Source organism: Galleria mellonella, unplaced genomic scaffold (genome assembly GCF_026898425.1).
Source record: "Galleria mellonella isolate WM207_F2 unplaced genomic scaffold, CSIRO_AGI_GalMel_v1 utg121, whole genome shotgun sequence".
Lineage (NCBI taxonomy): Eukaryota > Metazoa > Arthropoda > Insecta > Lepidoptera > Pyralidae > Galleria > Galleria mellonella.
Genome location: NW_026441983.1, coordinates 3493797 through 3511277, shown reverse-complemented (window position 1 = coordinate 3511277; position 17481 = coordinate 3493797). Strand labels below are relative to the sequence as shown.

General features: G+C 35.1%; 1 protein-coding gene across 2 annotated transcripts in view; it reads right to left on the bottom strand.

Annotated features, from left to right (window-relative positions):
* LOC113510170 (single-minded homolog 1) overlaps window positions 1-17481 on the bottom strand; it is an 82654-nt gene that overhangs the window by 50853 nt on the left and 14320 nt on the right. Inside the window, exon 1 of one of the 2 annotated variants that reach the window (XM_031910670.2) lies at window positions 14508-14974. The exons of the other annotated variant lie outside the window; for it this stretch is intronic. Coding sequence (XP_031766530.1) covers window positions 14508-14553 — 46 coding nt within the window. The 5' untranslated portion in view covers window positions 14554-14974. Of the gene's footprint in view, window positions 1-14507; window positions 14975-17481 lie in introns of those variants that run through there. 2 annotated transcript variants of the gene reach the window in all.

The following is a 17481-nucleotide window of genomic DNA, read 5'->3' as shown; positions in this document are numbered from 1 at the left end:
TATATATATATATATATATATATATATATATATATATATATATATATATATATATATATATATATATATATATATATATATATATATTTTTAAAATGGATGATAATGGAATGGTAACCCCACCCGCGCTATCGGTATACATCGGCGGGGCACCAGTGAAGAATGATAGGTGAAGATGAAGTAGGTCAGATAGCCCATCACGATAAATTCATCAGGAATTTACCATGATAGTTTCCAGAGGGAACCACGAGAAGGTCGACCTGGTTGGGTATATTGCTAGCAATGGGATTCTCACTCTCTATTACTAACAATCCCTTTCCCCCCAGCATTATATATTCTTATTTTAATATAATAACTAGCGGTTTAAATTACGTGTAATTTGTTCGAGAAAGCTCGATTAGTTTCGGAACCTTTCGGAACCATTCGGGACCGATATAACATTGTCATTTACTGAGATAATAACACGACAGGCGTAGAGAAAGACTACACCAGTGTTTTTCAAAGGGGGAAAGGGATTGTTAGTAATGGAGACTGAGAATCCCATTGCTAGCAATATACTCAACCAGGTCGGCCTCCTCGCGATTCTCCCTGGAAACTATCATGGTTAATTCCTGATGAATTCATCATGATGGGCTAATTGGCCTGTTTTCATTCTCATCTATCGCCCTTCACTGGTGCTCCGCCAGCGTATCCCGTTAGCGCAGGCGGGGTTACCATACCATTTTCATCCACCAAAAAAAAAACCAGTGTTTTTCAATCTTTTTCACGACGCGACCTCCTTAGTATGTAAAAATATCTTGCTGTTGCTTGTTGATTTTTCACTGCTTCGCGACCTTCCGCGACCCCCTTGTAGAGGCTCGGGGACCTCGACAAGGGGTCGCGACCCACACTTTGAAAAACACTGGACTACACGACGCCTCGCCTTCAGAGTGCCGAGGCACGCAGTCAGGCTCGTATTCGTATTACAGCCGCTTAGGGCTAAGGGTTCCGAATGGTCCTGAAACTAGTCGAGTTTTCTCAATCCAATTACACGTATATTGATCTGGTAATTATTACATTAATATATATGTGTGTGTGTGCGTGTGTGCGTGTGCGTGTGCGTGCGTGCGTGCGTGCGTGCGTGCGTGCATGCGTGCGTGCGTGCGTGCGTGCGTGCGTGCGTGTGTGTGTGTATATGTATATATATGTGTATGTGTGTGTATAAATGTATATAATTTTTATATATTTTTAATTTGCAAAAAATGCTTTTTTAATTATACAGCACTATCATACCTACTTGTACAACAATTAGTCCGTTACCTTAAGGTTGTCTTGTAAAGATTGCTCTCAGCAATAAGACCGCCTCACTGCACTGTACTTATACAACTGTATTGTTTTGTAAATTGCCTTGCTTATTTCCTATATTGTATAATGCAAATAAAGTATACTCATTCATTAATTCATAAAACATAATTCTTTATTGCACTTGTAAATTATACAGATAAAATATTTATAAATATTATGAATAAGGGTGGACTTATTTCTGAAAGAGAGCTTTTTTTTTATACAACTTAGAATGGCAAACAAGTTGACGGCCCACCTGATGGAAAGTGGTAACCGTCGCCTATAGACTTGAGCAGTACCATGGACATAACAGTACACACACATACTGTTTCGCCCATGATACCCCTCATGCGTTGCCATTCCTGAGGACTCAGGTGTTATTCCTCTGTACCCAGTAAATTCACTGCCATATCGCACCCTTCAAACCGAAACACAGCCATGCAAACACAATAAAATTCATATGTAAATAAATATACAGAATAGGTACATATTATTGTGAAATTTTTTTTTTATCTGAATATTATATATTATAAATTTTATATATATAAATAATTGGTTTTGTCACAATTGAATTGTTTCTTTTTATTTTTTTTTGTGTATTCTTTTATCTGTTTGGTTTTTTTTTGTGTGTGTATCTAGATCTCATGTGTAGTGATCTAGTGTTATGTATGTACGAGTATGTATGTGTACTGTAAATAATGCAAATAAATATATCTATCTATCTATTTTCAGAATCTCTCGGACTACTTGAAAATGTCCACACTTAAAAACTTACATACCTGATAATCATTACTGTTCTTTTTGTGACAGTCGGTTAAAAACATTCCTTATTCTATTATTACAAACGAATTCATTCATTTAGCATTCTAAAGAATAAAACATATAAGGGGTGAGAAAATTCTCAATTAAAAAAAATACGCATACCGCTGTAAAGTCACACCTCTGCCAACCCCCTGTGGCGTGGGAGTTGCCATAGTTAATAATCGCGCGTGACCGAAGTGTGATTCACACCTAGCAATACATTGTCATTCATGAAGTACAAAGTTTGGCATTATAGATTGTTTCCCACGTCTCCGTACCGTCTCCATACCGTCTCCTAAATGAAACGAGACAAATGAATCTATTAAAACATTTTTTTTTACATTCTTGTCGTGTTCCAAATTTGAGAAAAGACTTCGCGCCTCCTTACTCTATTGTGTCATGCGGAATTGAACTTTCTGTATGAATGTTAAAGTCTACTTTTGATTGGATTTGTGTTTGTGGTTTTAAGATGTAAAAGAAAGTTGACAGTTGTCATTGCCTGCCTAAAATCGGCTTATCTATGTCTCTTACTAAAATAATATCTTTCCGAAAAGGATTTCGGGTTTCCGAGTGCCATTCTTAGTCTAGTCAGTTTAGTAGATATAATAAACTTTTTTAAATTGGTTCGTTTCCTGGAGTTCTATCATGAAATGAAATTCCGAATTTTCGAACTCAAATTGTGTTCTTGTTCATAATGGAATCGACCCAGAAAATGGAGCTTAAGATGTCGTTCGTCATAAATCTCACCATAAAATTCAATAAGAATGATATTTTATCATTTTTAATATCTTTAAACGGTATGTATCATGTAATTTTACATCAAATGTGTGTTTCGATGGGATCCGTAATTTCGGAATCCGGAATTTCGGAAAACATTTTATGGTAGGCCCTTTTGTCTTTATACTGTAGCTAGTATGCTAAGCTCGTGGCGTTTACTTATAGTTCTACAAAAAGTACAACTTTTTTAAATTTTATTTTATTATTTACTTAACTAATTAAAAAAAAAGAGAAAGTTAGGTTGTGTATTTATTTATTTAACACTTTATTGCACCAACATAATAGGATGTGTTGAACAATTTTCAATACGTATAGTGTGTTCACTTTAGATGTAATAATTGCATGGCAACATTCTCGATAATTCATAAAAACATTTATTCTTGTATGTGGCAATTAATAATTTTGATTGGAGGTAGTAAGATAAAAAAAAGTTGTTGGTGTCTGCTCTTAAATACAGAAACAGAACAGTTTTGTCGTTGTCGCTCATAAAGTATTTAATAAGTATAACATTTAATTTCACAATCGTGTGACTAGTTTTTGAATTTAATATTTTTGTTTTATAAAAGAACTACACAACAGATAATTTCTCGTGTCGTTCTTAAATATTTAAAAGGATTTAAGATTGAAACGTCTGTCGGAAGATTCAAGATCGAAACCCTTAGTTCTTATAACATTTACGAGGTAATCTCAGGTAACTTTAGCATGCTTTAGGGAACTGAGTGATCTGAGTATGTTGTAAAAGGAATTTTCGCTAATCAAAGGGTAAGTCATTTGAACTAATTTTGAATCTAGGTAATTTAGTACTGCTTTTAAAACAACTTGTCGTTTTTCGCATTCTCAAATATTTCAAAGAACTTATCGTACATACAGTCCACTTTACATTCTCGTACATAGTGTAGTACAAAAGGCGGTCTTATTGCTAAGCAATCTCTTCCAGACAACCTTTATTTTTTATGCATATTTTAATTTTTGAACAAATTTTATATTATATTTTTTTATTGATACTATTTCCTAGACTTACTTCTAGAGTATAAACCTGTTAATTCTGCCAATATTGAGGTAGTTTTTTCCTTCTGGATGAAGGAACCTAATTTGAAGATATAGAGATAATTCCTTCAGTTGAGTAACGACATCGCTCGTCGCGCCCCCTAGAATTTACAACATAAACTACCGCCCCACTGGATCAAAGGTGTGCAAACATCACTAATTTACAGGAAACCGACATATATCATTCTATATTTTTTGTTTGCGATGCGTTACGTTTCGTTCCACAGGGATTATAGGATTTGCATTTGTCGCCCGAGTTTAAATTTCGAACGCAACATCTGGCCGGTTGCGCTAATCGATTGTTTTGTTTTAATCTGTTATGTTATGGAATAGATAAAGAACTAAAAATCTTGATATATTTAAAAACAGAATACTAAACTATGTCCAATATTTTTAATTAACCTTTTTAATTTTCTTTTTTTTTAAGATAAAATCCTGGCCCGCGTCACATCACGCACAAGAATCTTTGCACGAAACTTATGCAACCATTTTATTGATTTGGAAAATTTTAGGCTAAAAATATTATATATAAAAGAAGGATATTATAAAAATCGCGTATTTTTTTAGTGTTGCAATGCAATTAATAATTCTGACTACGAATACATATCCTACAATTATTCTCATATATTTACATCGTTCTTACAAGTATAGACGTAAAAAATTTGTATTGGTTTTATTTTTCAGCTTAACCTTACAATGTATCTTTCATCACGCATACAAGTATGAAAAAGTTGACCTGTTTTGGCAAAGCGTTTATATGGAGACACTCCATCTAAATAGTTTATAATCTAAGCTTATAATTTTGAAATAACTATGGTTTTCCAAACACACACGTCATTGTACAACAATGTATGCAATCGGAACGTGCCATTAACGTAAATAGTCTCCACTGCCGCGTATACTCACGTACGGCCGCCAATGATCCGACTAATCGCCGCTACAATGTAATACAACACCCCAAACAATGTTTAAAATAAGAACTAGCACATTATTTACAATTTACAATTGCAAATACATAATTTTATAGCCAGATTTTAAGGCTGGTACACATGGTATCAATTTTGTACCAGCAATAAGGAGTTTTGTGAGATTCTATATGATATAATATTATTTTCTCTTGATTCATAACCTGATTTATGTATCTACCGCCATCTGTTGATAGTTAGTAATCCGGACTTCCAGTCTCATTGCTAGCAATATAACTTGCCAAGTTGACCTCCTCGCTATCCCTCCTAAAAACCATCGTGCTGAATTCCAGGTATATTGATCACGATATATTATCTCTGCCTTTTCATTCTCACCTATCCTTACTGGTGCTTCGCCAGCGGCGACAGCGCGCAGCTTATAATCCAATTGTAATCCAATAAAAAATTACCGCTTATGATCCAGCTAATCGCTGCTACAAATAAACATCTTAAACGATATTTAAAATAAGACTTACTTTATTTACAATTCGTCACTGAAAATAAATATATTTGTACTTATACTGTTCAGACTGGCACAATCTATGTATCAATCATGTACCAACCTTAACGAGTTTTGTATAATTCCTTAATAATTATTTTCAACCGCCGAGTACCCTCGCTTACAACAACCAATGATCCGGTTAAGCGCTGCTACAATGTAACGCAAAAACCTAAACAATGCTTAAAATAAGAACTAGTTGATTATTTACAAATTGTAACTGAAAACACAAAAAAATAGAGGCAGATTTTTAAAGTTGGTACATACGGTACTGAACTTCAAAGAGTATTTTTTTTATACCTACTATTATATTAGAGGGTGGGGAAGGGATTGTTAGTAATACGTGCTAGTCCATAGTTCCACGTGCCTCCCCCCCCCCCCCTCCCGGAAACCATCGTGCTGAATTGCAGGTGTATTCATCACGATGGGCTAACTGATCTGTTCTTTCATTTTCACTTATCATCTCTCACTGGTACCCCGCACAGTGTATACCGACAGCGCAGGTGTAATTACCATTCCATTATCATCCGTTAAAAAAAACATTAGATAATTTAATTTTGCTCATTATTTTTATTAAAAGCAACTTATTTATATAAAGAAATTAAAACTAATGTCTTAATTAACTTAAACTTTATAAAAACTAGTTTTTTTTTTACTTTCAGTGAGTTTGAGGGAACATAGAATAACATAATTTTTGCATCGACATCTATGTATTTAATAATGTCGAACTGCTATTTCGGATAATAAACAGGCAGTGAGCTACGATACTCATTCGAAAACACGTGCTGAAAAAGTTAAATTTTTTTAGAACGCTAAAGACCACTTCCTTTGCCTTAGTTTATGAGCAATTAAAAAAAAAATGCCGCCCACAGTCATCATTGATCATAATTTGTTCGATGTTTGAATCCTAAAAAAAATTAACTCATTCGGGAACGAAAAAATTCGGCCGACGTCACGCACGAAAACGATCTGTAAAGATTTGTGATTCCGAACGTGCGCGCGCACCGCCTAACATGGCGGCTCTTTTCACATTTTTTCCATTTTATTTGTTGTGTTTAAAACTATATTTGTTTTTATTGCAATGGAATGCATTCTAGTAGTCACGAATTCGCCATTAGTAGGGATTTTGTTAAGAAGTACTTTATATGGTCGTGAATTTTTATTGAGAAGGTGTGATTTATTTTGTTACATACATATCGATTTTTTTTCACAGGAAATGTCAGTGTAATGTATACTTACACCATAGTGACTGGCATTCTCTTTCTACGACTAACACTGATGTTAAGTTATATCTATACTTCTATATTAACATTATAAAGAGGTAAATTGCGTAATTTACTTCCTACCAAAATTGCTCTATTCCAATCTCTTTTACTTACAATTCTTGATTATGCCGATATTTGTTATCTGGGTCTTACGGAAGACCAGCATAACAAACTTGAGCGTCTTCAAAACGTTTTTATCAGGTTTATTTTCGGTCTCAGAAAATATGATCACATTTTCTCAGTTTTATTTATTTAGGTTCACCAACAATTGTTTCCACAAAATAATGTAAATATATATACAATTATGGAGCTTAGAACTAAGTGTAACAATTGTTTATAGCTGCAAACACAGCATATATTGATACATGTATAACAATAAGTACGGAGAAATATATATATATATATATATATATATATATATATATATATATATATATATATATATATATATATATATATATATAGCTTACAACTATTATTAAATGATTATTATATATAAATATAAATATTAAATTCGGGCTAAGTATTTATTTTCGCTGGAATACTCACATTCTTACGCAGCGCCAAAATATATTTTTAACTCTTCTTTCCCTCGTTATCTGAAGGAGCGGTTTGATTTTCTACGCTCCGTCAATTCTCTTAATCTAAGGTCTTCTGAGGGCCTCCAGCTGAAGACTCCAGTACATATTTCTGGTTTTTACAACAAATCGTTTACGGTGCAAGCTGTACGGCTATGGAATAGTTTACCAGTCTCTATACGAAGTATAAAATGTCTGCCTAGTTTTAAAACAAAGCTTAAGGATTTTTATTTGAGCAAGTTGTCATCTTCTTAAACTGTTTATTTGTCTGGTTAGCATACTTATTTCTTCAGATATCTAAATATTTTATAACTTTGTGTTTTACGTATACATGTGAGCAGTATTTATATATTTTTATGTATTTGTGTAGGTGTTTGTATGCATTTGTGTATGTATATATGTATGTATGTGTGTATATATATAATAGTATATAAGTATACATATATAATAAGTAAGGATATTTTAGAAATAATATAATTTCATCGTGCCTCCAATCAAATTGTTTATAATTACAAAGGTTGCCTAGAAGAGATCGCTTTTAGGGATAAGATCGCCCATTATTTTCTCATTGTGATTATGTGTAATCTATATATATATATATATATATATATATATATATATATATATATATATATATATATATATATATATATATATATATATAATGCCACTTTTCGTTGTAATTTTATAACTAAAAACCGGGCTCACCTATTCAAACCAAACGTTTAGGCTTTGTTCAGACTATTTAATAGATGGTTTATGTGAAGTTTGCACAAAATCGCTCGAGCGGTTCTTCATTTATCACATTTTTTTTAACAAATGAATTCAATAAATGGCGGATCATTTTGTTAATGGAAATTTTTGTGTCAAATTCAAACTTTGTTTAAGATGCGGATTATGCTGTCTAGTTGAACCTTTTTTTAGTGTTGACAGTACTAGCATGTTGTTATGTCATTCATGCGGTCATTTAATTTTTTTTTTTATTATTTCACTTTATACGTAGCGAAGCATGTACCGGGCCGCTAGTTGTTTATATTTATAATAAGTTTACTACTGTAATCTTTTGGAGGAAACAGTAAAGGGTAACGATCTATCTTTTAGGGGGTAAACATTATCTATAAGTGTATTGCATTGCTTATTGCATTGTGGTCTATATATATATATATATATATATATATATATACAGACCAGTTAGCCCATCATGATCAATTCATCAGGAATTAACCATGATAGTTTCCAGGGGGAATCGCGAGGAGGTCGACCTGGTACTTACTATACCCAATATTGCTAGCAATAATGGGCTTCTCAGTCTCCACTACTAACAATCCTTTTCCCCCCTCAAAGAAAGAGCTATGTTCGGAGTTTCTTTCCGTGATAGAATCCGAAACGACAACCGATGGGGAAGAAAGGTTCTTGAGTGGCGACCCCGTAAGGGCAAGCGCAGTGTAGGACGACCCCCTCGCTAGATGGAGTGACGACCTCAAATGCTTTGCAGGGAATCGGTGAATGCAGGTAGCTTAGGACTGTTCCTTATGGAGGTCTATGAGGGAAGTCTATCTCTATTAGTGGACGGATAATGATGATAATCAACATACATAAAGTCAAATTCCTCTTTATAATATTAGTATAGATTCTACATATACCTGTTAGGTAATATGCAACAATAATTATAGAAAAAAAAAACAGAGTATAGGAAAAATTAGTCCGGTCGATTTCGAGGCGTACAACTTTATTTGTACGTATTATACATAACAGGTTCCTAAAACCGGCCACCACTAAAGGCATTTTTTCCTTTATCCAGATAAAAATAAAAAAAAAAAACTTCGTAGAAAAGAGGCTCCATATCGTGCGGCCATTTTACATTATATTTGTTTATGGCAAGATGGCTACCGTCTTGCTCTGATGTTTACAGAGTCAATACTAATTTCTAAACTGGTTTTTTTGCTTCAGATACATAATAATAACTTGAATAATTAATGGTTCCGTATAGTTCGTTTTTAACCGAATTCAAAAAGAAGGAGACCCTTCATTAAATTGTATTTTTTAAATTAGTTTAACATTAGTATTTTCCCGTGGGTGTCGTAAGAGGCGACTAAAGAAAGGCAAGAGATGGGCAGCAGTGTTATTCTTAAAACATCACCAAAGTCTAACTGCGGTTGCCAACCCGTCTGCCAACCGTGGCAACTACTGGCAATGGTCAGGCAGTGGTCAGTTAATGGCTGATAATTTATGTTGGGACCACACGGCATAAGCCACCGGATATAGCTAGATGCTATGTATATTGCTGTAAATATAAATGTGGAATAACACCTGAGGATTGGCAACGCATGGGGGGTATCATGGGCGAAACAGTATACTCTATTATGTCCATGGTACTGATTATGTCTATAGGCGACGGTTACCACTTTACATCAGGTGGGCCGTCAGCTTGTTCGCCATTTTAAGTTACATAAAAAAAATACAAATATAATGATATTACCATCAATCTGTCTACCTATTTATCTACACGGTGCCTTTTTCATGGTGTCATCAGAGATATAGACCAAGGCCAGTGTTGTAACTATACCATCCGAGATCCCGACTACATTTCCCATATACGGGGAAGGATTAGTTATTGAATGAATTGTATTATGGTCCCGCTATTAATGCCTAAGGAACCCTAATACTGTTTTATTGTTATTATTCTGATCGCTCCGCTAATGGCCAGGAATGGTTTGTAAACAGCCGAGGTATAACGTGTCAGTTAATAATGCACCTTGTGTCTAATAAATACAGAATCGAAATTAGATCACTTCCTAATGTGAATTCATATCCTGACGTTTCCATAAAAAAAAAACAATGATGGGAATCTAGAATATTCTCTATGATACTATGACGCTACTCCTCTCCGTCCAAATTCACTGGTGCCGCTGGCGGAGCACCAGTGAAGGATGATAGGTGAGGATGAAACAGTTCAATTAGCCCATCGTGACGAATTCAACAAGAATTGTTCACGATGGTTTCCAGGGGGAACCACGTGGAGGTCGACCTAATAGGGCATATTGCTAGCAATGGGACTGTCAAACTCCATTGCTAACAATCCCTTCCCCCCAAGGATTTATAGAGTTACACATTAAAAGCGTAATTACGTGAAAAATGTGCATTGTTGTATGTTTCCCCCTAATTTATTTTACATTTAAAAACAGCATACTAAACTGCAATTAATTACATTCACTTGAAACTATATTTCAAAATTTAGAAACAATAAGATTTTTTTTTAATACTCAGACAGCCAAATCAGCTTTGAGCTTATATTGTGTAAGTGTCCTGCTTTTCTATCTCGCTCTTATATATATTATTTTGTTCTCTTTTATATTGCCAATATATATATATATATATATATATATATATATATATATATATATATATATATATATATATATATATATATATATATATATATATATATATATATATATATATATATATATATATATATACTTTATAATCAAAGGACAAAACACATCAAAGTTAAAAAAAAATGTAATAAACCAATTGGGTTTTCTCATAAATTTTTTGATGACTTAATCATAATTTAAAAAATTAATCCATGTAGAAGAAAATATAGATACTAGATTAAATTCGAATTATAATAAATATTCTTCTGTTTATAAATTTGTAGTTTTACTTTTTTAATAAAAAAAAAAGTTCCCGCCAAATAGTAATTTTATTATTTCATATATTTTAAAAAAATATATACCATAGACAAAAATTAATGTTGTTATAAAGTTCAACGATAGACAAATGAAGAAGAGAAATACGACACTTTAAAAAACTGACTAACATGAAGTCATCATGTACCTAATAAAAAATATTACTCATCCATGTTATTATTATTAGAAATAGTTTTGTTTATTGGTTGATATATTAAAGGCCGTATATGCCTCGGCATAGAATGGGCCACCCCTTCCTTTCCCGCGGGTGTCGTAAGAAGCGACTAAGGCAGTGCGAGGGATTGGCAGCAGCGACCTTAAGGGGGGAAGGTATTGTTAGTAATGCGGACTACCAGCCCAATTGCCAGCAATATACCCTGTTAGGTCGACCTCCACGTGGCCCCCCCTGGAAACCATCGTGCTGAATTCAGATGTAATTATCACGGTGGGCTAATTGATCTGTCTTTTCTTTCTCGCCTATGATGCCTTGCTGGTAACCCGCTAGTGTATACCGTTAGCTCAGACGGGGTTTCCATTTCATTATCATCCATAAAAAAAGCTTAAAACATCTCTAAACGTCTAACTGTGGTTGCCAATCTGGATGCCAAGCGTGGCGACTACTGGCAAAACTCACCTTATGGGGAAAGCTTATGTCCAGCAGTGGACAGTTAATGGTTGAGATAATATTAATTGTCTAGTAATAGTACCGATTCGACAATATCTTAGGCTTGATCAAATTGCAACAAGTACATTTTGCTCCAGAAAAGGATTACCTACTTCAATCGGGGCAAAACCGGTTATTTGGATTTAAAAATTACTGAACTGATTTTGATGAAATTTCAATGGGATCAATCTGAAAGTGTATCGTTTCAAATGAATTTATAAACGATGGTGTTCTGAGTTTCCAAACATAAATAAGTACAATTGAATAAATAATACCGAATTGAGAATCTCCAGCTTTGTTTGAAGTCGGTTAAAATATATGTTGTTCATCAAGTCCACCATATTCGTTCTTCGAGCTCAACGCCTCAATACCAAGGCCTTGGCAGTGCCGTTTTTATCATGAAAAGTAATATTTTTTTTATACAACTTAGAATGGCAAACAAGCTGACGGCCCACCTGATGGAAAGTGGTAACCGTCGCCTATACACATGAGCAGTACCGCGGACATAACAGAATATACTGTTTCGCCCATGATACCCCCCATGCGTTGCCATTCCTAAGGACTCAGGCGTTATTCCTCCGTACACTGTAAATTCACGCCATATCCCACCCTTCAAATCGAAACACAGCCATGCGAACACAACTGCTTCACGGTTGAAACACGAATGGAAAAGAGGTACCCAAGCAATCGACTTTTGTACAAAGTCTCCCTCTGGTAAAATAAATATAGTAATAATAATAAAAGTAAGTAAATAATAATAACTAAATAAATATATTTTATTATATTACTATAGTTATTGAATGAATTTTTTTTACAACACAGGGGGCAAACGAGCATGCGGCTCACCTGATGGTAAGTGACTACCGCCGCCCATGATTACCTACAACACCAACGGCATTGCAGGTGTGCTGCCGGCCTTTTAAAAAGGAATATGCTCTTTTCTTGACGGTTATGTTGTCATATCGGTTCGGAAATACTGCTGCTGGAAGCTGATTCCAAAGAGTGGAATATACCAAAGTTATACCAAAATACATAGGTTATTTTATGTGCTAATTCACGCGGGCAAGTCCACGGGAAGCAACTAGGTTAAAATATTTTTAAACATATTATAGTAAAGTTACTTAAGCACTGAGTAAAGTGCTTGTAAAACAATATTTACTTACACATAAAAATGTGGTTCGCTTACTTGAGCGGAGCTTTTGTTAATGTTCGAAGGCGCGATTTTCAGCAATGCGCAAGCGCATTTCTTTATGCAATATATACCTAGAGTGAACTCAAAACCATTAGCATGCTTTTAAAAGTATGTTTAACCAGTAAAACTGAATATTTTTCCAAACGGACACGGGTCAATGAACTACAGACAATATTTAATCAAAAATTCATAAAAAAATGACTTTTAACGAATATCGGGTACAAATTTACTTGTGTTGCTGTGCGGCTCCGGCATAGAATGGACCACCCTTTCTTTTCGCAAGAGGTTTAGACTTAAACTTACAACACCCACAGCTTAGTGGTCGAGGGACGGGCAGCATTGTCCCTTTTCACATCACTATAAAATTGGTTTCAAAATTTTATGGCGATTAATTATATATCTACACATTATTTGGAATTAGGAAGAACATTTTCGAGGCGCCATATTATTTTTGTCCAGTCGATTAGCATATCCTAATCAAGTGGACGAAGTCGGATAAAAAACTAGTAACTTAAAAATAAATGTTAAAATACTGGCAGCACATCCATTTTGTGCAATCGTCAATGAAAACAAAAAAAAAACTTAATTTCAATACACTTTTGGATTAGATTAGCCCTACAAAATAACTCAATATAACTATATTTAGCCGTTAACTCTCCTCTGATGAACATGGGCGACATCAATATGATGCCCACGGCCACTTTCTACCATTGTACGGCTCGCCATCGACAGGGAGTTCACCCTCATACCTTACAGCCTAAATGGTCGCGTACAACGCGGTTTCAGAGATGTTTTCTCCCACGAACACTCAAATTATGGAATAAGCTCCATGCCGAGGTTTTCCCAAGAGACTACAGCATGGGGTTCTTCAAAAGGGGGGTAAAGAGGTTATTTCAGGGTCTGCATCGCGCGCGTTATATCCCTGGTATTGCAGGCATTCATAGGCTACGGTAACCGCTTACCATCAGGTGGGCATTAAGCTTGTTTGCCACTTTAGTGGTATAAAAAAATGGACCTTTCCTATAAGGAGAATTTGGCGAGCAGTTGCCACGCTTGGTAGGCGGGTAATCGCAGTTAGGATTTGGTGATGTTTTAAGAAGGATGCCGCTGCACATCTCTCATCCTCTTTTAGTCGCCTCTAGGACACCCAGGAGAAGGGAAGTGATGGCCTATTCTATGCCGGGATCACACGGCCAATTTATTATATATAATAATTTGTTATATTTATTATATAAAAATGTATTATATACAATAATAAATCTTTATTTATCACTCACAAGGGATACGTTATAGTGTTTTAACTATTTAGATTTTTTATAATGAAAGAAATATTTATTTAGTGCTTAATTTCACACACAACTACAAAAAACAATCGAAAAGTAATAAATCCTTGCAGATCTAAAGGCTTGCACGGGATCTTACATTACAATAAATAACATACATACATACATATCTGTCACGCCTGTCTCCCATTAGGGTAGGCAGAAACAATGGAACGCCAAATGCTTCGATTCAAAAAAACCTCTTTCGCTTCCTCCACATTCATCAATCATACAATAAATAAATAAATTATTATACATCTACATTCATACATCCAGCTATAATAAGTTGTTTTGTTTCTGTCGATACCACAAAATAGTATAATGGGTTTCTAATATGTTAGCTATGAGTTAAAACCATAAATAAATCGAAACTTGAATCTTACCCGTAAACTTCATTTTCATATCTAATCTTGACGCTTCAATGCTCATAGATACTTTCTATCTCCAACTATTTTCACACTACACTTTTAGATAACTTGACGAACTTAAAAACACATACGGTCACAATAGGTTTCATTTTGAAAAACAAAGTTCACTTCTGGAACTAAACATCGTTTCCTTTGCTTAATAAAAAAAAAAAAAAAACGTAAATTAAAACACGTCAAAAAATATATATATATATATATATATAAAAAAGAAACCAAAACAAAATTGTCTATGATCAGGAAAAGCGCGCCAAACGCACGCCCACACGCGCCAACTGTCAATATGTCATACAATTCGAAATCAGTTTTCCAGGTTGCATCGCGACTTCCTTGTTTCTGATCAATGTCACAGTGTAGCTGTGTCAGCACCGCACTGCAACACTGCAACGGCCTTCGTGTAACAATTTCACAATTAGTGATGGACTAATACGAGTTTTGTACAAATAAGTATAAAAAAAAAAATGTAACATTATAAAAACCGATTTCATTATTTGTAACCGATATTGTATTGAGTAATGCTAATTGCAGATATACCTATTCCATAATATTATACACTGTTATTATCTGTAATACCGTACACGTGAATTTCAGGAGTTTTTTTTTATACTTCTAATAATGGCAAACAAGCTGACGGTTCACCTGAAGGAAAGTGGTAATATAGACATAAACAGTACCATGAACATAACAGAGTATACTGTTTCGCACATGATACCCCCTATGCGTTGCCATTCCTAAGGACTCGGGTGTTATTCCTCTGTACTCTGTAAGTTCACTGCCATATCCCACCCTTCAAACCGAAACACAGCCATGCAAACACAACTGCTTCACGGTAGAAATACAAATGGGACAGAGGTACCTAAGCAAACGACTTTTGTATAAAGTCTCCCTCTGGTGATCAAAAATATAATGTATAAAAAATCGATATATTATATTTAAGATTTATACATCACTATCGATTCATTTGGAGTTTACATGAATAAAATAAAATATTGTGTGTGACCTCAATGAGTCATTATCATCAAACAGCCTTTAACTGCCCATTGTTGAATACAGGCTTCCCCCATAAGAGGAGTCTTGTCACTAGTTGCCACGCTTGGTAGTCTGGTTGGCAACTGCAATTAAGATTTGGCGATGTTTTAAGAGGGACGCTGTTGACAATTCTTTGATCATTAAGTTCCCTTAGTCGCCCTTTACGACACGCACGTGAAATGAAAGGGTGGCCCATTCTATGCCAGGTCTGGGATATGTTCCTCTTGTACCCTGTAATTTCACTATTTTTTAATAGTTAGCCCGCCTGTGCTATTGGGATACGCTAATGGGGCACTAGTGAGGGACGACAGATGAGGATGAAAAGGCAGGTCAGTTTGCCAATCGTGAATTCCACTAGAATTAACCACGAAGGTTTCCAGGGGGAACCGTGTGGAGGTCGACCTGATAGGGTGTATTGCTAGCAATGTGTCAATTAGACCCCATTACTAACAATTCCTTTTTCCCAATTTCGCTATTTTACGCTATGCATATTTTAGACGTTGGTATAAGAATAAAGACTAGGACCCAGATTATTATCATAATTTTATTTTTATATTGGTGTTGGTCAAAAACACATAAAGTTAATTTTCATTTATAAAAAAAATTACATTAGTAAAATTAAAAGACAAACTTACTTCATGTAGGTACTTAGAGACCGTATCCTTAATCTATGGTAGGTATCGATAAAAACGTCAAATGTCACAATTGCGTTGCTCATCGATCGGGCGGGAGACAAAGGACGCAAGTTATTCAGCCGCACGTAGGGCTTAGGGTCGGTTATTGTTCATTTGCCGCTTGTTTATAGTACTTTAACGACCATAGTGCAAGTGAACGTTAATTTTTATTATTATAATAAATTTGTTTGGTGTTGATGTTACTGTGGTTGTAAGTTTATTTGTTGATGTAATTTTAAAATGCTTTGATGAACTGTAACCTCTGTGTAGAGTCCAATTAACAGAGAGAGAGAGAGAGTTTGGTGCCCCAAAATCGACCATTTTTTATACAAGTCGTCTACTTGGATATGGATACAAAAAAATGTGACAACAATAACAAAAAAATAAATAAACAGTGTTCAAGAAAAGGCCGGAGGAGGCGATTGTTAGTAATGCGGACAACCAGTTCCATTGCTAGTAATATACCCTGTCAGGTCGACCTCCATGCGGTACCTCCTGGAAACCATCATGCTGAATGTTTTTTTAATGGATGATAATGGAATGGTGACCCCACCCGCGCTATCGGCATACACCAGCGGGGTACCAGTAAAGGATGATAGGTGAGGATGAAGCAGGTCAGTTAGCCCATCGTGATGAATTCAACAAGCTGACGGCCCACCTGATGGAAAGTAGTAACCGTCGCCTATAGACATGAGCAATACCATGGACATAATAGAGTATACTGTTTCGCCCATGATACCCCCCACGCGTTGCCATTCATGCATAAGCATCTTTGAATCGTCATTTTTTATGAATTTTAGCAACCAAATTCGGAGTGCAATTTTAGCTGAGAAGCACGGGTAAAAAAAACACGTCTGTTGCTTTTTTAAATTAAAATTATGTTTACAAGTAAAATGTGACCATTAGAATATGTCCACTACAAACTTCATATTGATAAAAAAAAAAAACTACAATCGATCACTGTATTTTCGAACAGACTTTTTTTTATACAACTTAGAATGGCAAACAAACTGACGGCCCACCTGATGGAAAGTGGTAACCGTCGCCTATAGACATGTGCAGTACCGTGGACATAACAGAGTATACTGTAGTATAAGACTAGTCTCTATTAGAAGTACCCGTTCACGAGTATGACGAATGAGCCAGTCATAGTTGTGTTCAACCTTATCATAGGGAGCCCAACGTCCCGGCCCACCACGCGGCCACGCGCGGTTATTAAAGTGAGCATG